Below are 25,097 nucleotides of genomic sequence, written 5' to 3'. Positions count from 1 at the left end.
ATTGCTCCAATGAGTGTCAAATTTATATTTTCTGCAGAATAATTACAGTGCACATGGTTTATTTTGATGAAATATTGTGCTTTTAATGTAAGATTTGGGGAATTTTCCTAATCGACCCGTACGACACCCTTGATTAGTATAAAGAATGTTGGAAAGTTGAAAATATTACAATTTTTTCTGCTTTCGCAGTTTCTGGCTATAATAGGTGGTGTCATTTTGATGATTTTTAAAATAAAAAAATGTTTGAAACCCACCAGTGGGTTTAGGATTCAGAGGGTCAGTTAAACCTAGCTTCAAGTGAAAACTCAAGCACAAACTTTATGTAAGTTAAATATGAAAACACAGGAGTAACCCTTTACACCAACTTATATTCCCATCAGGAGCTGATGGTACAGCTTTTTCGAACCCAGCGTTGAGTCAGAATCTTTACACAGCAAGTAGTTAATTTTGGCAATTTTTTAAAGAGATTTGGTGAATTTTCCCCAGTCTAGGACCTTTGGAAAATTGAAAATGTTATGTGAAATAAATGAAACATGTAGAATTTTGGTGAAAATATCAAGATTTTAATCTGAGATTTGGTGAATTTTCCCCAATCAACCCGTCGGACATACTTGATGAGTTCAAAGACTTTTGGAAAGTTGAAAAAAGATGAAAATTCTCGTGCTTTTATGGTTTCTGCCTGTGATAGATCGTTTAATTTTGATGATTTTTGTTTGATTTTTTTCTTCTTTTGGTAACTGAAAATGAAAGCTTGAGCACTTTGTAAGTAAAATACAAAACAACAAGAACAACCCTTTATGCCGAGTTCTATTCCCATCAGGAGTAGTAAAATGATAGCACGACTTTTTCAAGACCAGCATTGGGGATCTTTCCAGTCCAGTTTTATATAAAAACTTTAAAATCACTGAAATATCAGCAAACATCTTCAGGTCCTGAAGTTGTTTTTACCAACAAAGATGCTTCAAAATTTAGAAAAAAATGAGATGTGGGTTGCACATAATGGTCTTGTGGCTGTGACTATTTCCTGGAAGCAGATCGTACCACTCCTGCTCTTCACACACTTCACTTGCAGAAACTTCCCTCCCATTTTCCATCCATTGTGTCTAAATCTTTTGCTGCTTTTGTCTCTTTTCTGCCTCTTCGTCTTCTCCCACACTTCTTCCTTTCTTCAGGACAAACTGTGTCTCCCTCACCACATCCTGGAGGAGAAAGGTCTGATGAAGGTTTGCGTCACGGTTCACGCTCTGGTGGACGAGGCGTCACCCAAACTCTCCCTGCTGACGTGAGCGACGGCAAACGGAGCTTCCAGCGGCCGACACGTACAACAAACACACCTGGATCCTAACACTGAGTTCACACGACGCTACGGCATCCTCCTTCGAGTGTTTTTAGTATATTTAAGGGTGCAAAGTGGTGTTAAGGGAACTAAAACTCATCAGAAATGGATTTATTTACTAATTCATTAGAGAGCCTGATGGGATCCTGTTTATTCAGGTAAACACAAGAAACACAAACTGAAGGGCATAAATCCAACTGTTTTGTTCTGGACTTGATTCCAAAATTCTTACACTGGCTGGTACCAAACATTTAAAAGAAATGCTGACTGGAAGAGAAGTCTGATTTTGAGAATAAAGTCAAAATAATTCTGGAAAAAAATCGATAAATGGGATAAAATGGTGTCTTTTTATGGGATTATTCAGAATTATTTTGGGAATGTGTATGATTTTACTTGAAAAAGTTTTAAGATTATGATGCAAAGTTGTAATTTTACAAAGCAGGGCTTTATCTTTCACTGTAAAAACTACATTTTTCGTAAAATTACAACTTTATTGTTGTATATAACTTATTTTGCAAAGATTTTAGCTTTATTCTGTCTCAGAATATGCGACTTTATTCTCAAAATCTCCATATTTTCATTCCCTAAGTGTGGCTCTCTAATAATCTGCGATTTTCCTCCAAATTCGATGCAGTTTATGAAGTTTTTTTTTCATTCTGAACCATTTATTTCAGTGTAAAAGCACCGACTTCACCGGTTTATTTCATGCTGTCTATGCACACTTGACAAATCTCTACAATAACTTTGATAACCGTCAGTTTTCTGTCTGCAGATCTTAGAATTTCTTCTACTGAGTGACGAGTTTCTGGACTGTGTTGAGTATTTTCACTCTCAGAAGAGAATAAAACCAAAATACTATAGTCTTAACGTAGATGGCTTTTAACCACGATTTATATTTAAACAGGAAGATATTTATGAGTCGATGTATACAGTCAGAAAGAAATAGCCCAGAAGTATTTTTCTCTAATATATTTTAGGTAGAGCTGTATGTTTTCTAAGGTTTTGCTATGACTGTGTGGAGCTCTGTGCACGTCCCTGCAGCAGGTCGGTGTGGGGACACTAATCCTCAGTAATCGGTCGAAGCCAGTCCAGGTAACGTTAGTTTGGTCGTTTCTTTCACCTGCATCCCATCACTCGGTGTTCACGGGGAAGCTTCTACTTGATGTTTGTATGAGATGCAGTTTGCTAATGTGCCAAAACACGTGTGGTGGTGATAAGAGCGAACACAAGCAAAACACAAGTCACCAAGTTTCAAGGGCAAATATCACTTTTAAACATGGAAAGTCATGGATGGATGATTGAACAGGGGCTACAGGGGCCGAAGGGGTCAGTGATTGGTAAAGATTTCTTGACAATAAGTCAAACAAGAAATCTGAAAGCAACTTTAAGCGACCACCAAGAGACAAAGAAAAGACTGCAAAGATCTGGAAAATGGCTAAAAAAGACAAAAAGAGACACAGAGAACCCACAGATACTAAATTTGACTACAAAGAGTTGGAAAAGACCCCAAAAAGACAGAAAGTGACCACAAAGAGATACAAAACAATGGCAGAGACTCAATGTGACCAAAACAAGATGGAAAAGACCTCAGAGAAACAAAATTACCACAAAAATAAACCACACAGACTCAACAAGACTACAAAAAGATGGAAAGTGACCACAATGAGACACATAATACAACAAAGAGTTGCAAAAACAACCACAGATACTCAACAAAGGTGATAAAGATGAGTAATTAACCACAAAGAGATGAAGATCTCAGAGACACAAAGTTACTAAAAAGAGACAAAAAAAGACAACAAAGAAACACCAAACTACTCCAACAATACTCAACATGACAGCAAAGAAATATAAAAGACCCCAGAAACACTAAGAACCACAAAAAAACTGAAAAAGATCATAAAGAGACAGAAAACAACCAGAGACTCGATATGACAACAGTCAGACAGAAAATGGCCACAAACCAACACATGACCAAACCAAGACTCAACATGATTGCAAAGAAATTGGAAATGACCACATACTAACACAAAATGACCAAAAAGAGATAAAAATACCACAAAAGGACAGAAAACAACAACAGATACTCAGTATGACTACAAAGATGGAGAATGACAACAGAACAACACAATGGAACTACAGAGAGAAGGGAAAGACCTCAAAGAGTCTCTAAACTATCCCAGCAAGACTCGACAAAGAGCTATAAACAACCTCAGAGACACAAACTGACCACAAAAAGACAGAAAAAGATCTTACATAGACAGAAAACAACCACAGAGACTCAATATGACCACAATCAGATGGGAAATGACCACAAAGACGCAAAACTACCAAGCAAGACTTGACATGATTGAAAAGAGATTGAAAATGACCACAAAAAGAGAGAAATAAAAATCCCACAAAAGGACAGAAAACGACAACAGATACTCAATTTGACTATGATGATGGATGGACTACAGTGGCCACAAAGAGACACAAAGTGACTGCAAAGAGATAAAAAAACGTATAGAAACTAAATGACCACAAAAGACAACAAAGAGTCTCTAAACTACCCCAGCATGACTCAACATGACGACAAAGACTCATTGTGACCACAATCACGTGAAAAAATTACCACAAAGACACAAAACTACCAAAGCAGGACTCAACCTGATTGGAAAAACATTGCGAACTACCACAAAATGAACACAAAAACAGCCACAGAGACTCAACATGACAACAAGGAGATAGAAAATAATGATAGACATGAAAAATTACCACAAAGCAAAAGGGACTACAAAGACATACAAAAATACCCTAAACAGACCCAAAAAAAAAAAACCACAAGATACTCACCTACAAAGATTGAAAAGGGCCTCAGAGACACAAAGTTTTCAACAAAAAGTACCACAAATGGACACAAAATAGCCTCAGAAATTCAACATGACCTTAAAGAAATGGTAAATTACCACAAAAAGACACAAAACAACCACAGAAGCTCAACATGTCTATAACAAGATGGAAAGGTATCATGAAGAGACAGAAAGTGACCACAAAGGAGCTGAATGTGGCGACAAAGTAATTGAAAAGAACCTCAGAATGACCCCAAAGAGATGCAAGATTACCAAAAAAAAGATGCATAACATCCCCTAAAGCTCAACATGACCACATCAAAATGGAACAGGACCGTGGAGACACACACAATGACCACAAAGACACGGAAGATTACTGTAAACCACAAAAACAAATCACAAACTGACACCAACATGTGTCCATCTTCCATGTCGGTACCAGGAGCCCTTTGTTCATGAATCCATCCATGACTCATGATGCATCACCTGTATTTCTGCCTGAACACCTGCAGAGTCGGTCTGGATTATTATGACGCCTGTTGGGTCGGTAAACACTCACGTAGCTCCATCTCCGGCTAAATCAGTCTGGACTCAGGAGGAACTTTTACACGTTTTTAAAACTACTTTTTTTTAAAAATCAACTGACTTTCAAAAACTCGTCCGATTATCTTCTAGCTAAAGTTCCTCTGAGTCTGTTCAGACTCTGAGGTTTCATCCAGCGTTGTGGCTGTGAGGTGGCAGATGATGTGACTCAGATCAGGTTTTTATTCCACTGTTGATGTCTCATTTCCAACCTGCTACGTCAACAGTATTGGTATGCAAGTGTGAGAAAGTGTGTGAAAACGGGAAAGTTCAAATTATGTGGCACAAACCAAGACTTTAAAGGGACAGTAGGTAGTTATTCACCTTTATTTTTCTACTGTGAGATCAGTTTTAAATACATTTTTATGAACATTTTCAAGTTTGGCAGCAGAAAAGTTAATACAACTACAAAAAAACATAAGAAAATAGCCAAAAATAAATATTTTACACTCACTTGAGGTAGTTTTTGCACTTTACGGAAGATAAAAACTGATTAAATTCTGACATAACTCATATTAATGAATGTGAATAAATGATTTTTGAAAAATATCCCGTTCAGAAAGTAATAAAAAAAAAGAAATTTTACTAAATCTATCCATATTTGTTTTAAAATAACACCTTTACTTTAAATAAAACTTTTAATTACTTCAAGTTTTAATAAAAATTGAATAAACATTTCCTCCCACAGTCCAAAAATATGCTGAGATTAATTGGTTACTCTAAATTGCCCGTAGGTGTGAATGTGAGTGTGATTGTGTGTCTGTATATGTAGCCCTGAGACAGACTGGCGACCCTAGTGAGGATAAAGCGATGGATGGATGGATGGATGGATGGATGGATGACCCCAAATGGTGTCAGATCTTTATATCAGACATGATTAGTGCAAAGATCATCAGAAAGTTTTTAAAAAAATCTCTCTTTTTACAGTTTCTTGCTGATAAATGGTGGCTTTTTCGCCTTTTTTATAGAAAGATTATTTTTTTTTAACCCTGTGGCATGTTTGGTGTTCAGAGGATTAATATGAAATAACACCCAAATGAAATAATACTGACCGAAGTCAAAAAATAACAATTTGAGTTGAAACTAATACAAAAAAAAAAATCAACGCCGCCCTCTACAGGCAGCGAGGAGGAACTACAGGAGCAGAGGAAAACAAGGACTTTACACCACAAGTTAAACTGTGAAGCAGAAAGAAGTGAAAATTCTTTACTTTTAGACTAATTTTCCCCTAATAAACGTTGCTGTAGTTGTATTTTTTTTAAATCACAAATCTATTGTCTCTTTAAAGCCAAAGTCTTAAAACTAGAATTTGACCACATGAAGTGTTCAACTTGCAGGTTTGTGTGAATGAGTGTTCAAAGTTGTTGTTGTTTTTGTGCAGCTTCGTATCCAAAGCTTGAGCTACTTAAAGATTCAGCAGTAAAATATGAATAAAAAGGATCAAAAAAAGAAAGAAACAAACCAACGAGTAGATAAAGAAATGCTTCCACTGGAGAGATTCGACAGTTGCCAAAACAAACCTTTTCCCTGCGGCGTTAAAGGCTTTATTTAAATGTACTATTAATCTGTGTACATATTATTTATCACGAGGGTTTGCTGTTTGTTCCTGTACTGTACATTCACCATAAAACACTCACATCAGCAAACTTTAAGCGCCTGTCCGTCATAATCACGCATAAAAAATACAGAAATGTTCACATATTTCAACACTATGGCAGCTGGGAGAAGAAAAAAAAACAAAAAGCAGCATATTCTGATGTATATGTGCTGGTATTTTCTACAAGACAGTATTAATATTCCTCAGTAAAGAGCAACAAATGATTATACACACATCTCTGATGTCAGATTTATAAAAATAATCCCAAATTACATCATTAAATAACATTTCTGAGGGTTAAACTGTTGGTTTTTGTGCTGCGAGATAAATAAATGTGCATTTAATTCTAGATTTTTGCTCATAGTTTCCACATCGCCACAGTGTTTCAGATTTTTAAAAAGCAATAAAATCAAACTGGCTGCTTCCAGACAGAATCTGCACTTTAATCTATTTATATCTTTGTTTTGGCAACTGAGAGGATCTGAAAGCAACGTTTGAACAGAGTTTAAATGTGATGCTGGTTGTAAATTGTGTAAATGTGCCTGCTGAAGCAGTGTCGTGTCATTTTGTAATGTCTCCTTTTTTGTATAAAGATACCCGCCTGTATTTCACAGTTTTGTACTTTTTCTGACTTTGGGAGCAAATTTTATTTTTCTGTGATTCTTTTCGGGTTTGTTGGACTTTTTTCGATGTAACGGAACCCTTTTGTAACTCTTTGTGAAACCTTTTGTGTAATTTTGTTGTACAGCAACTTAAATCTATGTGCATGAAGCGTCTCTGTAACGTCGCCTTAACTGCTGTGAATACTGTAAATAGTTTACTGTATTTCTCATCACTTTATCAGTAAAGACGTCACCTGTCGAAAACAACTCGCCTGTTTGTGTTTCAGTTTTTACATTTACAGTCATCAGAGCTTCATTTATGTCAAAGTCCTGCTAAAAAAACTAGAAAATTGCACTTTAGTTTCTGAAACAAATCTGAATTTTAAAGACAAATCGACTTAAGAAAACAGTAAAAATAGAAAATCTGTGCATGATCAAAGTAAATTACCAACTTTCATAAAACTTCAAATCAAATTTGATCCAATCTATACATCTACAGTGGTGAAAAAAGTTTTCAGACACCCTTAAAATTTTAAACAATCTCAAATATTATCATGAAATATTTGTGGAAAAATATTTTTTGCATTTCAAAAGGCATGGCTGCATTAGAGAGACACAAACATATAAACTAAATAAACTAAATTCATGACAGTTCCAACATGTCAGTTCTCAACACTGTCAGTGTCAAAGTCAGTAAATAACAGAATGTGTTCAGAACTGAACAAAAACAAACCATCACACCATCAAATTAATATTTAGTAGTCCTTCCATTAGCAGCAGTAGAGCTCAAGTCTTGGCTGGATGTTCTCCACGAGCCTTTCACGCTGTTGAGGGATAATCATATCCCATTCTTCTTAAACTACTGCTTTGAATCAGACTTTTTAATAATCCACCACAGATTTTCAATGGGGTTCATGTCCAAGGATTGAACTGGACATTCTGGATACTGAGCTCCTGCAGTCACGTTCTTCTGGTCCTAGATGTGTTCAAGGGGCATTATCTTGTTGAAACATCCAGTTTTGACCTCAACGGAACAGAGCAAGTGCAGAAGGGAGCATGTGGGTCTCTCAATTTACCAGCCCATCTACACTCCAACCCTCTAGTCACTACCCAGAGCTCATGACCACAAAAACCAAACTAGCACAACCCAAACGCTAAAGTCTCCTCCAGCCTACCAGAGAAGCTCTTTAAACAGAGAATGAGGACAGGAACTCTTACCTTCTGGACAACCAACGTTGGTTCACAAACAAGAATACAGAATGTGTCTGATCAAAACCTCTAGAGACTCACTACAGCCAAGATAAAGACACAACTCAGCTGCACCAAATCCACTAATCACTGCACACATTAGCACCATGTGCTACGTGTGGCTAAAGAACCACATTTACCAAGACAACTATCCAGTACAAAGCCCTAAAACACACCAAGAAACACATTAAAAAGGATTTTACTGCTGGAAACTGCAAGCCAATGCCTAAACAACAAACTAAAGCAACAGAACCAAACCCGGTTCAGTGAAGAGAAGCAGAGGAAATGTTTGACTGCAGACATAAAGCAGGAAGACACTGAGCTGCTCAGGTGTTCCTGATAACACCAAGCAGCCACCTGGACAGCCAATAGGAATACAGCTTACTGGAAGACAAAACGAGGTCTAAACGCTTAAGTTTCTTGCAGAATCTGCGTATCATCCACACGAAGACGGCGTTTTGGGGGTGTGTAAACGATCATTTTTGAAACCAGGTTTCAGAGTGGAAAGATATCCGCTATTTTTCAGATACGCTTGCATCATAGTTTCGTATCTTCACTGACACGCATGCGCCACACGCGGCAACAAAGCTAGTGACCCTACTGTCCCTGTTGCAGCAAAATCTCCTTCTTCTCAATCACCACCGAGTTGAACAAACAATTATCGAGGACACATTACGGCCCACTCATGCTTGGTCTCTGTTTACAACTTTTGCCGCAAGTGCGCATGCCCACTGTTTTTTCTTCTGTTTGCGCGTGTTTCCGTCATATCATTACCGTGCCCCGAGAGGTCCGGCATGTGTTTTACAGCGTTTCCATGTGTATCGAGTGCATTCAAATGGCAAGTGCCGTATCCGTAGTCCACAGGCTACGGGTACGGGTCCGTACCTCTAGCAACAACCTAGACGCACACATTTTCTGAGGGTAGTGTCTACAGATACGGACCCGTACCCGTAGCCTGTGGCCTACGGATACGGAACTTTCCCTTATCATAAATAATAATGAGCCGTACATAAATATTAATGAGCCGGCTGATGAACGCGCTTCGTGATTGGCTGGTAATCCGACGGACATAAATATTAATGAGCCGGCTAGGCTGATGAAGGCGCTTCCTGATTCGAGGTGAATCTGCGTGCGGAGCCTGTCATGTCAGTCTTTTTCACGGACATTTTGGGGTTGAAATCAGCACTACTATTAAAAATAGCAAAACTTTTTATTCACGTGACCCTGTTCTAATAAAGCACAAACAGCAAACAAAACAAATGGCGGAACTAACAGCCAGCAAACTACAAGTATTTTTTTACCTTCAAAAGTAGCAACAGACTATTACATATTAACAACCTAAACAAAACCCTGACGTATTTTCTGCGTCTGGAAACACAGACCCTGTCACAGTCACTTTAATGTTAGCGGACTCTGTTGAATGGCTAATTTACATCACCACAAACAAATCTGACAATATCACAGTAAATCGAGTTTGTGTTTTTTTTAATTCATGCCGAATTAAAGAGCTGCTTCTCACCATTCACGAGTGTTTGTTTCATATTCGACATCCTTAATTTTATCTTGTAAATTAGCGTCCGAAATTAAATGGGAACATTTGCAATGGAGTTCGTCAGCCGCTTCCACCACTGAACGCGGTAAACTAATGAATAGGAACTGGACTTCAAACAATTTAGACACGGCGTCTAAAAGCGTAAAAACTACATTGTCTACGTGAAGTGTGAGAGGAGACGGTGTATTTTTAGTTAAATTATACAATGTTCACCGTCAAAGTCATTCATATAAACTGCCTGTAATGTGCAGCAAATAGTAGTTAACCGGCGCCAGCTCTTCAGTGACCTTAACGGGTCCGTATCTCTAGTACAGATGCTACGGGTACGGGTCCGTACCTCGAGCATCAACCTTTTCTGAGACGCCTTCGTCTTTATGGCGATCATTTTTGAAACTGTTAAGCGTTTTGTCTTCGTGTGGATGGAGCCTTAGTTTAAAGTTGAAGCAGAAAGTTAACAGAGAAAGTTGAAAACCACCTTCTGATACCTGAAATCTCTGAGTTTTCACTCATAGAACACCTGAACATGTCAGACTGGTTTCATAGTAGAACCTTCACTGTAAAAACATCGTAGTATGGTGTGTTGCTCAAAAAACATTATGACCGGCTGTCTAGGGTCGTCGAGGAGTGACACAAAAACAGGACAAATGCTGGTTTCCAGGGAAGGAGGTATTTGTTTGAAAGAGTAAGTTTACAACAACACAACATGTGAGCAGAAAAATCACAAAGTCTGTCTTTAGTTTAGCTGAAAATATTAGTTTTTGTCTTTTTTATTGATCAAACTTTTCAGGAAGTAGATGAAGAATAACTAAAGCTCTGATGTAGAAGTCCAACTTCGTTTGGATCCTTGTGGAGAGTTTAGTTTGTAAAGCTGAGTTTTTAGAGTCACATGGGTTGTTTTTACATTTAATAACCGAGTCTTGAAATAAAATTACAGTTGTGGATTTCTGTCATTAAGGCTACGTTCAGACTGCAGGCTAAAGTGACCCAAATCCGATTTTTTTTGTCCCTATGCGACCTGTATCTGATCTTTTCATTACAGTCTGAACGACACAGATCCGATTTCTTTCAAATGCGACCCAGGCCACTTGGATATGTGGTCCTAATTCCGATACGTATCGGATCTTTTGCCATGCAACTTCAGTCTGAACGGCCAGGTCGCGTTTATCCGACCTATACGTCGTTGGTACACGACAAACGTCACTATTCTGCGTTCAAGCAAAACACGTTTTCGGGCTGCTGAAGACGTGTCTTGCCATGAGAGTGTTAAAAAGAGGCGCTCACATATGTACGTAAAGGTCGCCCTTGTCATTCGAAAATTCTGAATGGTGAAGCCTCTCACATCACTATCCACCACTCCTGGCTGCGACTCCGCAGTCTGTCCAGTTCTCTGGACAGACGTTGCTGCCACTGCCTCACAAAATGCCAGGGCCAAAATCCTGGCTCTCTTCCTTCTTGACCTTCTCCTAAAAACAATTAAGTTATAAATATGCTGGCTGCGGCTGGACAGCAACTTTAAAATGGCCAGACATGCTCTACTGTTAGCGTCCATGTTTACTTCCGTAAACACTGAACACGCTCTCTGCGTGTCGTTGTTGTGTCCTCTTCTGCACATGCGGGAACCTTTTGGGTCGTGTGAGGTTCACACAGGAGATCACATACAAGTCGCATTTAATTGGAAATGTGAACGAACAAAAAAATCGGAATTGAGTATTAAGCCCTGCAGTCTGAATGTAGCTTTAGTCTGGACTAAACAAATAACAGCAGTATAAATCTCAAACGTCTTTATGAGGAGTCTGGATTGAGGTTTCTCACTTGATAATGATCAAAATATGAAATTTAGGTTGATTTAAACCAATCTTTGAACGTTGACCTAAAAGGTTGGTTTCAGGAAGTATTCCACCTACAAGGTCCTCATACATCCACCTTAAAGTAACATTCCACCAAAAATCCCTGGACATGCACCTAAAATGTTGGTTTAACCGAGTATTCCATCCAAAATCCTCAGAGACCTGAGGGGCTGGTTAAAAGGAATATTCCACCTAAAACCTCCACTAGGGCAGTATGTGTAGCAGCGACAGCAGAAAGAGGTCCTCTCTGGGTGGAAGAACAGCGTCCGATGAGCAGCTCCCTTTCTGCTCTTACCTTACTCACTAAACTCAAGTGTCATGGAGGACTCTAGTAGTTGACATTTCCAGCTGCAACCTTTACTTTTTCAGCTTTGTTCCACGTCCGATCGCTCCAGACCCGGTTTTTGTTGATGTTTTTGACCCTTTTTACGAGCTTTCACCAATCCGAGAACATGAAGTACATCATCGGCATCGGTGGTGTAACCAATGGAGGGAAATCCACCCTCACCAACCGCCTGATCAGGAACCTGCCGAACTGCTGCATGTCCATCAGGATGACTTCTTCAAGCCCCAAGATCAGATTAAAGTTGGTGAAGACGGCTTTAAGCAGTACGATGTCATCACTGCTCTGGACATGGATGCCATGATGAGTAGGATCCAGGCGGTGATCTACAGTAGAAGTGTTACAGATGTACATACAGTATTTGTGCATGTGTTCAGGTACGTTCTTCGAGCAGTGACTGAACTGAACAAGACGTTGTTGAACTTCTAAGCAGCTTCAATGAAGACGAAACACCAAACTGAATAACCAAAGATTTGATTTTATTTATTCTGAGGAAACTCCACATGATCTCTGTAACCCAGAAACATTACAAAACTTTCCATCTGAGACTGAAGGCAGCGAGTGGAAGTGAAGCTGTGCTGCTGCTTCAGGCGTTCAGGTACTTGGCGTGATGCTTGATGTGGTCGTTCATGAAGGAGTACATGAAGAAGTAGCTGTGGTCGTAGCCCTGCAGGACAAAACACACTTTAACCCAACCATTTATCTCAATTTACTGAGCTTTAAATACACATGAATCCAGGTATTTTGTCAGGGAACAGTTATTAAGTACAACTTTTATAAATGACACATTAAATTCTAGCCCTTATCCAGGTTCTTTATATGTATAGAGATATGAATAATCTTGACAATAGAACTGAATAAAATCAAATAAAACAGATAAATTTGATTGATCTCCACAAGGACATTCTATAAATTGAACTGTAAATTACATTCTTGAATTGAATCTCTTCTTGTTTTGGACTGTTAGTCAGCCAAACAACACATTTATGTTCTATATGAATTAACTTGTGTGTGTTTTACAGAAGAAAGTCAAACCAGCACGATAAATTTAAACAGAATCACACCTCACAAGTACAGAGAACGGACAATATAACTTAAATAAAGGCTTTCAAAAAACATATTAGAGCTGAAATGAATGTAAATGATCAGTTTATTCTCATGGGAGACAAGAAAAAGCAGAAGATCCTCAAATCTGACATTAAATACAGCAAATACCTGAAATTTAGGCCAGAATGGTACTTCCTCGAATGAAAAATAATTATTCTGATTGAATAATTTGAAGAAAAATGGGATCAGTTAAAGGAAGGGTTTGGTTTCTTTGCATTAGGATTGTACAAACTCCTCATTCAGTCAGTTTATCAGCTACAGTCGATGACGGTCAGTTTGGAAAAGCTAAATTATGAAATGCAGTGAACAAGACCAGAAGTTAAACCTAAAATCTGCCTTACTTTAAGTGTACGCTACTTTCAGAACATTTTCACCACTTTACCTGTCAGACAGCTGTACACAGCTGTTCTGAAAAACCACTGGAATTCATGGAGAAACAAACAGAATTTTGCCTTGTAGGAGCTGCTGGTTTTGTGTTTTATCACATCGGTTCAGATTCAAATGAACGTGTTGAACATTAAAGCAACTGAAGCAGTGACTTCTGAGCTCTACGAGATAAAACTGTGTTTTTGTCAGTGGAGTCTGGTGGTGTAGAATAAAGCACAGATCGGAAAAGTTCCCTGTCAGAAGGAGATGTCTCACAAGATGACGAAGCAGTGAAAATATTCTAAATACGACATTCACTAACGTGTTTTACTCTGTGGCTCATAACTTTCATGCTAGAATTGTTGTCTGCTTCTTTTTCTGATCTCCATCTACTGCAGTTAAAACACTGACTGTGGATAATCAATTAGTTCATGTTAGCCTAAAATACTTGAATACGTCTCCTTAACAGAGATCTCAGTCGATGCCTTTAAATCACTTCCATAATGTCTACACTACCATTCAAGTGTTTGGGACCACTTAGAAATGTCCTTATCTGTGAAAGAAAAGCGTTTTTTTCAGTGAAGATAACATTAAATGAATCATAAATACAGTCTAGACAAGAGGTCTCCAACCGTTTTTGCACCGTGGACCGGTCATCGCACACATAAATAATAATAATCGTGTTTTTTTTTAAATTGATGAAGTGTTCCAATAAAACATTATGATCTAATGGTATGATATAATATAATTATGATATAATAGTCTAATGAATAAAATTCCTTTATTTTTTACTAATACGTATTTACTTCTTACTTATTTCTGTCTCAGCTTCTCCCTCTTTTCAAAGTAACTCTCCAAACAGGTTTTTTTTTTTTTTATTAATTTTGGCAGGAGTTAGACTGACAGAGTTAAATGTGGGAAACAAGTACAGATGGACAGACAGGAAGACGATCTAATCATTTTCAAAATAAAACACAATGTCGACTCTGCAGGAACTAAAATAAAAACTAAGTTTTTATTATTTCTGTGCAGCCCGGTGGTCGGGGACCATTGGTCTAGTCATTGTTAATGTGGTAAATGATTATTTTAGCTGGAAACGTCTGACTTTTAATGGAATATCTCCACAGAGGAACATTTCCAGCAACCATCACTCCTGTGTTCTAATGCTACATTGTGTTAGCTCATGGTGTTGAAAGGCTCATTGATGATTAGAAAACCCTTGTGCAGTTATGTTAGCACATTAATAAAAGTGTGAGTTTTCATGGAAAACATTAAGTTATCTGGGTGACCACAAACTTTTGAATGGTGCTGTACATTGTAAATCTATACAAATAAGCTTTTAGAGATTTGTGATTTTTGCGTGGAGGATCTGTGGTTTTTCTGTGAAGACTCTGAAAAGAACTGACCGGCTGCAGCCTGAAGACGACGGGGATCTTCTTCTCGGAGCAGACAGCGATCAGGTTGTCGGGCAGCAGCTGACTGGCTGACAGGAACTGGTCATCCTGGCCCTGATCGATGAGGATGTTGAGCTGAGGACCGGAGTAGGAAGCCGCCAGCACGGTGGCGTCATACGCCTGAACAGACAAAGAGGTCGTGATGCTTCAGTTCTCAAAGATTCACAACTCAGAAAGTGCTTGGAGTAGAGCTATGGGACTTTGCAAGGCTCCATGTTTTAGATCAGGGATGTCAAACTCATTCCACAAAGGGCCGGCGTGGCTGCAGGTTTTTGTTCCAACTAAGCAGCATCACACCAGACCTGACTCATTTAATCAACCGATCTCAGTCTGCAGACAGGCCACTGGTCAGACTGTGTGCTGTAAATATGTTGGAACTAAATGCTGTCGCCGAGAGCACACAGTCTGACTGAGACTGAGATCGGTTGATTAAATGAACTGGTTTTAAATAACTCAAAGGTTTTCCTGCCGTCTCACCTCCCACGTGGACCGGTCAGATCCCAGGTATCCGGCGAAGGCTTTCTGTCCCCAGGGGCACTGCATCGGGTTACAGATGGGGGCGAATGCAGAAACAGCCTGAGCAAATGAAAATCAGCAGCCCAAGTTACAAATGGAGCATCATACTACTGACAGAAAGGGAAGAGAAAAGTGAGTCAGGTCTCCCAGACTACAAACATCAACTGCTGGTCACTTACCCTCACTGGAAGATCAAAAACTCAGTCCTTAAACTCCAAATTTCATACAAACACCAGCTGTTAATCATCTGGAACTTTCTTGAAAAAGTCTCACCTATTAGAGGATGCTACAACCTTTCTTCTAGTACGTACGGAAACTGAAGAAAATGAGCTCCAACAGTACATTAACCACAGAGATACTGAGTTTAACAGTAGTACGTATGATAATAAATAAAACACATAAAATATGGTGTTATAGTTTGCATTAGTTTTTGAAGCAATGATTTTCCTTTTAGCCCAGTAATAATATTACATAATCCCTGCAGTTGGGACACTATTGGAGTGGTTCCACCATCATACCTGCTCAGGGCATTTTCAAATATTGGCCATTAATGTAAAAAAAAAAAAAAGCTGAATTTCAATCATTTATTTCCCATAAAGCTTGCTTCTGACTCTACAATTTTAAAGCTCCTATTGGTGCCAATAACAGGGGAAAAAGAAAGGTTTGATAGCTGAAATGTTGACATTTTTTAACCAAATTTGCATCATCATATCTGTGGTTTGTGTTATTCTGTCAAAGCAGGGTTACACCATTAAATACTATACGCATATATCAATTAACCTGCAAAACGTCAGGGCTCCAGACACATTATTTCTCAAGTTATGGCTCTTGAAACACTGATCCACAGCGTGATACCGCCACCACCATGCGCAGCATAAACTGACACGACCCTACCGTCTTTAAGAAAAAAAATCCCAAACTAACGTTACCCATGAGCCAGATTTCACACAGTCAACTCAATCAACAGTCAACACTTTAAATCAGAAAATCTGTCAAATGGAGGACTGTCGGGTGTGAGGCGTTCAGGAATTCAGGTGGAACGACCCATGAACACCAGCCACAGCTTGTTTCTTTAATCTGTACAGAGCGATGACATTCTATCATACCTTGTATTTCCCAGGGTTCTTCAGGGCACAGATAAGCGCCCCGTGGCCGCCCATGGAGTGACCGGAGACCGACATCCTGTCTGGGTCGGTGGGGAAGTTAGCGTTGATCAGTTTAGGGAGCTGAGGAAGCAGATCGTAAACAACGCCGATCAGCTGAAAGTAAAGTTTGTTTTGGCGAGCAGGCGACATAAAGCCGTCTCACCTCCTCAGTGACGTAGGCGTACATGCGGTAGTTGGTCTTCCAGGGGTCCTGGGTGGCGTTGACGTAGAAACCGGCTCCGGTGCCAAAATCCCAGTTTTCATCTTCACCTTCAATGTTACAGCCGCCTGAAGAAAGATACACAAAGACCGGTCAGGTCAGAGCAAAGGATTAAAGCGTAGCGATCGAACGATGCGGGGCTTTCCAGGGTTTATTGGCCATCGAGAAAAAACGATAACGGATATGTGGAGCCGACATGTTTTTACAGCACGTGATAGTAGAGAACCTGACAATAATAACTACACTTCTTCACCAATAAGGGAGACTATAACTGAATAAGTCAAATAGAAACAGGAGTGATTAAATTAGGATGCTTTTCTCTGTTTACATGCGATCAACTCATCAGTTTGTCTCCTGCTCCTCCTCTATTGTCTTAACCCTTCTCTGTTTTATCACCTTTATTACCACTAGGATCCAGATCTTAAAGCTTTATTAATTATTCTTTTTCAGACTCTGTTTCAGGTTCAGCTGTTGCAGCCTTTTAACTTAGCTGCTAGCAGCTAGCGTAGCATTAGCCGCTGTGAGAGAAGCTGATTTCCTGATTTGTGGTTTGAGAGACATTTGTGAGACCACAGAGGTACGACAGACAGGCATTACATTTATCGATAGTTGGTCGATAAAAACTAGCGATACTAATACTCGGTACGATCGGTCACAATAAAGACAGATTTTTTAAAATCTTTTTATTTTTATTAATCAGTTATCAATAACAGGGATGCAAACAGATGTGTGGTGAAAAGAGAGATACCCAAAGTCCCTATAAAAAATGCAATATAACCAGGTACCGAAAGGCGGTGCTAATATACTATTAAATAGACAGTTTTAGGCAAATGTTAGGCTGTGAATTAAGTTTATCTTTATGACTAGACTTGCTAACAGCTGAATTGTTGGGGAGTTAATATCTAGATATTCTAGTAGCTCAATAATGTCCTCAATGTCCAATAATCTCTTTTAAACCAATCACAGGCTGTCTGAGTGAGTTTTAAATTAAATTAGTTATTATATAAGAAGATATTCAGAATAAAATTACTATTGAAGCATCTCCATTATTGTACAAAACACACAGTTTATTTTCATTGTTCCTCTAACTGTAGAACTTTCTGCTCTGACTCTCCTGCTGCCACATCTTATTTATTTGACACACAGACTTCATCATTTCTCTGTAAGGGTAACATCAGTCATGCTCATGTGTCTGCACATACGTGGGCTGGTGTCTGGAGCTACGATGATGATGCCGTGTTCTGCAGCGGCGAGCTGACTGCCGGCTTTGGTGATGAAGTTCTGCTCCGTGCACGTCAGGCCTGCAGAGAAACGACAATAAACTGATGACGACAACTGATGACACTGAGCTAAAAACACATAAAACCTAATTTTAATGTTATTAAAACAGATTATGAACTTTGATGAAGAAAAACATGCAGAAAATGTGCTGCACTGGTGTCACACTCACATCCCAAATATCTGTTGAAGATTAAGACAATATTTTCCATTTTTAATTGTGTTGATAAACCTCAGAAACATGCATTAATTTGTCCCAGAATGTTCCATTATGATCAGAAAACTTTTAAAAATGCACAAAAAAATATCACAAACAGTCGCCATGTTCATTTCACACTGAAGGTTTACATTATTATTAAAATAGTCTGTATTCTTAGGACTAGGCTGGTATAGGTGTATCTACACTTCCTGTTTATTTTTTATTTTAGCATTTTAAATCATAATGTTTTTATTCTGTATGCTGCACGACAAATTTCATTCCTTCGTGTTTTTAATACGTCTGAATGACCAGAAACTGACCTGAAATGATATTTTTGATACCACAGAACAGTGAATGTTTGGTAAAAGTCTGCATTTATAGAAACCACTGCCATGTTTTAATCACATATCTTGTTACAGCCAGCTGCTTTACATTGTGTAACCATACTATATCTACTGCAGCCATTCAGTCATTACCTTTACCATTCATCTAGCTCTCTATATATTGACCATTTATCTCATATTTAGTGAATCATTTCAACCATTTCTATGTTAACTGCTGCTTCTACTGCCTCTTTGCTATTTTTTTTATCACAATCAGAAAGCACTTGATTTTGCATTTATTGCCCGTATTTCTCATTATTAGTATAAGTAGCCACTGCTGTCTGCATGATGCCTCTCAAAACGTTCAGTTTGTTCTTCTGGCATCAAGAAAGTTTGGAGGGGTTTTTTCTAAACTCTGAGTAAAAGTGAGTGAAATTCGATGGCGACATCAAGAACAGCACGCAGTGAAGATGAAACTCCTCATGCATGAATCCCACATCCAATAATAGCCTCACTGTGTGCGTGACCCATGATGGTGAAGACACAGAAAAATGGAAAAGCACGACAAAAAACAGCACACGGGCAACACTAGGGAGAATTCACGAATCACATCTTCAGTGGAGCTCATGGATTATTAAGAGACGAGCTTCTCCTGGCTCCCTTTTAGCTTATATTCTGCTTTTAATTTACTCCTTTTAGCTGTTACAAGACTTCTCTGCTTTTTGCAAAGTAGTTGCCATTCATAATCAACACAGGAAAAGCTCGCGTAATGCAGACTTTCTGTTCTTTTAAAAAATTAACTCTTTGGATACTGCAGAAGCACCTGTGGTTAGGAATCACTGCAGTAGAGCAAGAAAAGTGGAATAATTTGGGGTAAAAATGCTAAAAAGTACAATTTTAAGGCAAAGTAAAGTTATTTTTCAATCATTTAAAAATAAATTGATGTGTTTTTTTTAAAGATTTCCACCACCACAGAGAGCAGCTTTTAATGGGATTTATTAACAATAAAACACACAAATTAAGATGAAGCATTAGTCTTTCTGTCTGTCTTTCTTTTTTAATCACTCCTGCTCCCATTCATCACCAAACGTCCTGATATCAGCTGCAGACTCACCAGACAGCCAGTACATGACGGGGCATTTGTCGGTCTCAGCTTTGGGAGGCAGAAAAACGGCAAACTTCATCTTACACTTCAGCTCGGTGCTGCACAAACAAACGCAAACACATCAAGTCACAGAAACACATGAATGCACCTTTCATAAAGGCTTTCATGAAAGTTATTTCTACAAGGTAACACACCCTTCTACAAACTTCCTAGACCATCTTTGAAATCTGACAACAAATGGTTGACTTTATCACAGAAGTAAAAGCTTTAAAAATCCACCCAATACCAAATATGTCACTTTCTGACTGGGTACGCTCTTATTTTGCTAAATAAGTTGCAGATGATGCAGCTTTACATTCTGTAGCTTCAGATGAGTTTAATGCAGCCTTTTGTTCGAGCTGCAGCAACATTTCTGCTCATTACGACCCTTATTTTCCCTCCACACATTGAATAAATAACATTACACTAATGTTCACTGTACAGAAAATGTGTTGAAAAGTTAAACTATTTGAGTTTCACAGCATCTCTGAAGCCTTTTTTTTTTGACATTCTGTCTGTGGATGAGAACAAATCAAGCAATTAATCCACCGGACGACCTGAAAAACGATTCTCACCTTTCATGTTCGAAAACCTTCTGGAAGCCACCGGCACATTTGTTGGAGGACACTTGAGTGAGGGCCATGTCTGATCTGCAGACGGACAACAGCAGCGTCAACACAACGGTCATAACAGTTTAAAGATGTGGACAGACAGCAGCTGTTCAGCCTGCTGCCATCAGGAGGACACTCAGATGCTTAAATGTCATGAAAACAGTCATTTCTAAAGGTTCTACTGCTGATTACATGCAATCTGCTGCCTATAATTATTCTATTTTAATAGATTTAATTTACCTCACACACTGTATTTTATGTTTTGAATATGTTGTAATTCTTAACATAGTCTTGCTTTATATGTACATTTGATTTTATTATATATAGTTGTTAATTTAGCTTGGTATCGATGCTCTGTACAGTAGCAGCTATTTATATTTTCAACACGCCCACATGTATGATGACACTACAGCTATTCTATTCTATTCATGTCTGGTAAAACTATGATCAACTAGAACTAAAACTGTCCCACATGGTTCACTTTTCTTATCCCAGTTTGTGTCGTCACATTTCTAAAATACAGTTACAACAAACATCCACTTAAACATCTCAAATAGTTCAGAACTTTTAATACAGCACAGAAACCAACGGTGTGAGAAGGAGTTACAGGACGGTAATCTGCACGTCTGTTATCTCAGGAGCAAAGGTGAAGCAACGCTTTGTGGATTATTTAACAAAATGCAGCGCACTTTTTGATGTTTCTGTTACTCAGGACACTTTCTGAGAACAATAATTTAATAAATAAATGCAGTTTTTAACAAGATTCTGGACAATCAAGCTAAATAATGAAATACGAAAGAGCTCAAACATGCATCCGGCAGCTTAAATAACCTGTTACAGTGGATTTTTGCAGGGTAAAAACTGGATTAATGAAATAACATCACTGGTTCATATCGACTGTACTGTTGTAGAAAACTTCTTGCACAGTCATATTCATATAATATCAGTAAATTACTCAGTTTTCAGATCCACACACAACAGCAAAGCAGCCATTATTAAGTTGGATAGCTTTTTTAGCTAAAAGGAACTAAAGCTGAACTTTAAACAGAATGAAAATGCAGATGTGAGTTTCCACTTAACACATTCCAATCATGCAGGTACGGAGAAAATAAAATGAAACGTAATATGACGTACTTCTGGTCTTATGTGGTTTACAAGCAAAAAATAAATAAATACATGATGATCTTTACGCAGTTAACTTAGTCTAGATTTATGTCAATTGGTCTTTGATGTGACCTAGACTTGAAAAAAGCTGGACAGATACTACTTTAGTGCAACACTGCACTGGTTACCTGTTTCTTTTAGTATTGATTTTAAGGTTCTTTTATTTGTCTACAAAGCTTTTAATAATTTATCGCCTGTTTATATCAGTGACTGCCTTTCTTCTTATGTCCCAACCAGACCTCTCAGATCTTCTACTGCCTGTCTTTTAGCGGTCCCCAAGGTGTCCCACAAAAGAATGGGTGAAGCTGCTTTTTCTTTTTATGGCCCTAAATTATGCAACGCTCTCCCTCCAGATCTGAGAACAGCAAAATCCTTGGCTATTTTTAAAAAGAAACTGAAAACCTATTTCTTTAATTTGGCTTTTTATTCTGGTTGATTTGTCACGGCTATTGTTTTGTTTTAGCATTTTTTAGGGCTGGACCCAAATATCCCGAATATTCGTCGCCCCCCTCCCTCCTCGTCTTTAATAGGGCCCGAATATTCGGAGGTCAGAAACCACTATTCGGGCCAGCCCTAGCATTTTTCTTGTTTTATGTTTTTATTGTTCTATTCCTTGTTTTATTCGGGGTTTTTTTTAACTGTTATATTTTATATCACTTTGTTCAAGCACTTTGGGCTGCATTTTTTGCATGAAAAGTGCTCTATAAATAAACAAAAAGAAGAAAAGCTTCAGAAATTTCAACATGTCATGCAGTCTGTAACTGTTCTGGTACAATCTAGTCAAATAGTTTCTGATTTGGACTGGGTCTGATGAGGGCTAAGTGTTTTAAGAAAGCAGTGCAATCTGTGTTTTTGGCTTTCCCAAAACTACACCAATGTTTTACAATTCTCAAATTATCTTTAATTCTGCTTTTATGCTCTCCCAGATATATCTCGTCTGGGTTTGACAAGTCTGAGTAGAGTGTCACTTGATCAGGACCTGATCTGTTGAAGTTTAGATATAAATTGAATATGTAAATAAATAAAAGGAAGTAAAAATCAGCCTTTTTGGGAGAGTTGTCACAAACACAATAATGATTTCACAAAGTAAAGAGTTATTTTAATCTATAAGTTATGCACGCATGCAGGGGATTTTCTATTACAAATAGAGATTTTACAAATCATTTAAGTATGTTTTAAACAGCACTAATGCTTTAATTAGTGCATTTAATGTCCTCTCATTAATAACGGGGCAGTTGAGGCAAGACATAATGTTCATTCATTCAAATTAAGCTGCTCCCATTGTTGACATTTGCAAAACTCTACTAAAAACATCCTAATTCACCTTTTTTAAAAAAAAAAAAAAAAAAAAGCAGCTACGTGTCTTTTAAAATATGCCTCAAATAAGCCACAGCCTGCAGCATATGTTCACTCTGGCACACACAACACTGCAGACTACAATCACACAACTCTTTACGGCTACCGTAAGTGGTGAGTCACACACAAGTGCGCCTATTAATCCTAATAAGTCCTGCAAAATGCATCTTCTACATGCTGAATTACACACAGCAGCTTTCCATCCTTAAAAATACACAGTCTTTTACGCTCAACACACTTTGCACATAAATCACAAACACATGCAATCCAAAAGTGTCAAAATTAAAATAGAGTTTGGCGTGCAGCATAAATGGGGGGCGTGCAGGGGCTAGCAAGTAAAGTTAGCTAATGTGGATAGTACACACCGTTAACTGCTGTTAACGACAGCCAGCTTGAATTTAGACGTTTTAGTAAATCTAAAAGACAAGTTAAACGTGTAATGCAGGGAACAAACCTTTCTGAATAGCTGTAGTTTGCGGGTAAAAGTGTTTCTGTCGCTGGTTTGCTAACTTCCCCGCTGGTGCAGCACAGAGCGTCCGAAGTCCAGCGGCGTCAGTGGAAACGTGGTGACGTCAGAGGAGCGGCCCCCTTCAAGGGTTTACGTACGAGACGTAACGTACGTAATCAGACACAGGATGGCGCTGGTGTTAAAGTAAAATAAAACAGTTTCTTCACAGTTTCTACAAAAACATAGATTATATGAAATTAGACTACATTTACTGTTAGAACAAATAACTTAATAAATAATTCTAAATAAATAAGCGTCAAACCAGCAATTAAAACGTTGCTTTTGATGCAAGTAAATGCCTTGCCAAACTATAATATATTCTAATTATTTTTTACTTATTTATCACTTTATATCCTGCATGAAGCAAAAATAAATTTTATTTTATTGTTTTCATTTTTTCCCCAGTTGGAATGCACATAGACAAAAATCAAAGTTCATGTACAAATTTTACACACCAAATGTTACATTTGCACAAATTAAAATCAATCAATAAATAATAATAATAAATCTAATAAAAACAAAAGCTAAACATATGAGGTGTGAAACAGGAGAAACCAGACAAACTAATCATAGAATAAAAAGTTAAAATGCAAGAAATTGTAATACAGTAAATTCCTTTTTCATTTTAAACGATCAGATCAGTGCAAATAAACATAATATTTCTTAGTCTTTTTGTTTGTTGGTTGTCTTTTCACTGTTCAACAGACATTAAACACATTTAGATTTAATATTTTGAGAGTAAAATCATAACATTTTAAGATTAAAACTGAAATATTTCCAGAATAAAGTCATAATAAACCATGAATACAATAACAGTATTTTGAAAATACAGTCAAAATATTTTAAGAATGTAAATATAGGATTTTAGGATTTAAATCATATAATTTTGGGAAAGAAGTAATAATATTTTGAAATATAAAGTGAATCATTTGCATTAAAATCATATTATTTTGAGAATAAAATTGCTACATTTCCAAGCAAAAGTCCTGTTAGTTTAAGAATAACATTAATAAAAATAATAACAATAAAACAACACTTTGAAGCTATAATATTTTTAGATTAACTACATATTACTTTGAGTCATACAGTTACCAGAATAAAGGGAAAATAATTTAGGAATAACATATTATATCATGAATAAAGTAATATTGTTTTTTAAAGTAATATTGTTGGCTTAAATCCGTTATTATAGTTACTATAGTTATTTTGAGAGCAAATCTGTCATACTGCCAGAAGTAACTTAATAATATTTTATGAATAAAGGCACATTATTTTGAGAATAAAGTCATATTATAGTCATGACTCTTGATAACTGTTTCACAAAACAAACGCTGAAATACATTTTTAAATAAATATGACTAATGAGGTCAAAATAAACTAAATTAAAGTGCTATAACCTCTGTATGGTAAGGGCAGAACATGGAGAACCTGCTCCGGTCGATGTTGTTGCTCAGAGGTGAATATTTCCAACCAACCTGCAGTGAGTCAGTCTGTGTCGACCTGAAGTGAACCTGCAGTTAGCCGCCCTGCCTCCTTTATTATCGGCCTGTTTGTGTCTGGACTCTTGTTTTGAAACAGTCTGTCCTCACACATGGTCACCTGTAACCATTGGTAACCACTTCCCAAAGAAAAAATCTCACTTTGTGAAGCAAATACAACAGTGGAAAATTAAATTACACTCCTGTTGCGACTGTTTATCTTCTGCAGATGCATCTTTTCTCTCCAATAACTCTGTTTTATTCTGTTTTTACACCACCTGTCAGTCTGC

At 37.8% G+C, this 25,097-nt stretch overlaps 2 protein-coding genes across 3 annotated transcripts in view; one reads left to right on the top strand and one right to left on the bottom strand.

Moving 5' to 3' along the window:
• lrch1 (leucine-rich repeats and calponin homology (CH) domain containing 1) overlaps positions 1-7,215 on the top strand; it is a 124,496-nt gene extending 117,281 nt beyond the window's left edge. For both annotated transcript variants that reach the window (XM_051958836.1, XM_051958834.1), the window contains one exon: positions 1,173-7,215. In XM_051958836.1, coding sequence (XP_051814796.1) covers positions 1,173-1,286 — 114 coding nt within the window. In that variant the 3' untranslated portion in view covers positions 1,287-7,215. The remainder of the gene's footprint in view (positions 1-1,172) is intronic.
• A 5,181-nt stretch (positions 7,216-12,396) lies between these two features.
• Positions 12,397-23,417, bottom strand: esd (esterase D/formylglutathione hydrolase). The gene is made up of 9 exons (XM_022215143.2): positions 23,276-23,417; positions 20,266-20,340; positions 19,661-19,749; positions 17,949-18,047; positions 16,690-16,814; positions 16,488-16,607; positions 15,343-15,441; positions 14,818-14,985; positions 12,397-12,605 (listed from the first exon to the last, which is right to left on the bottom strand). The coding sequence occupies exons 2-9, from the start codon at positions 20,331-20,333 to the stop codon at positions 12,525-12,527; spliced, it is 849 nt and encodes a 282-aa protein (XP_022070835.1). The 5' UTR covers positions 20,334-20,340; positions 23,276-23,417; the 3' UTR covers positions 12,397-12,524.
• Positions 23,418-25,097: the final 1,680 nt, after the last annotated feature.

This window comes from Acanthochromis polyacanthus, chromosome 14, assembly GCF_021347895.1.
Source record: "Acanthochromis polyacanthus isolate Apoly-LR-REF ecotype Palm Island chromosome 14, KAUST_Apoly_ChrSc, whole genome shotgun sequence".
In the NCBI taxonomy this organism is placed as follows: domain Eukaryota; kingdom Metazoa; phylum Chordata; class Actinopteri; family Pomacentridae; genus Acanthochromis; species Acanthochromis polyacanthus.
This window is presented reverse-complemented; position numbering and strand designations above follow the sequence as displayed.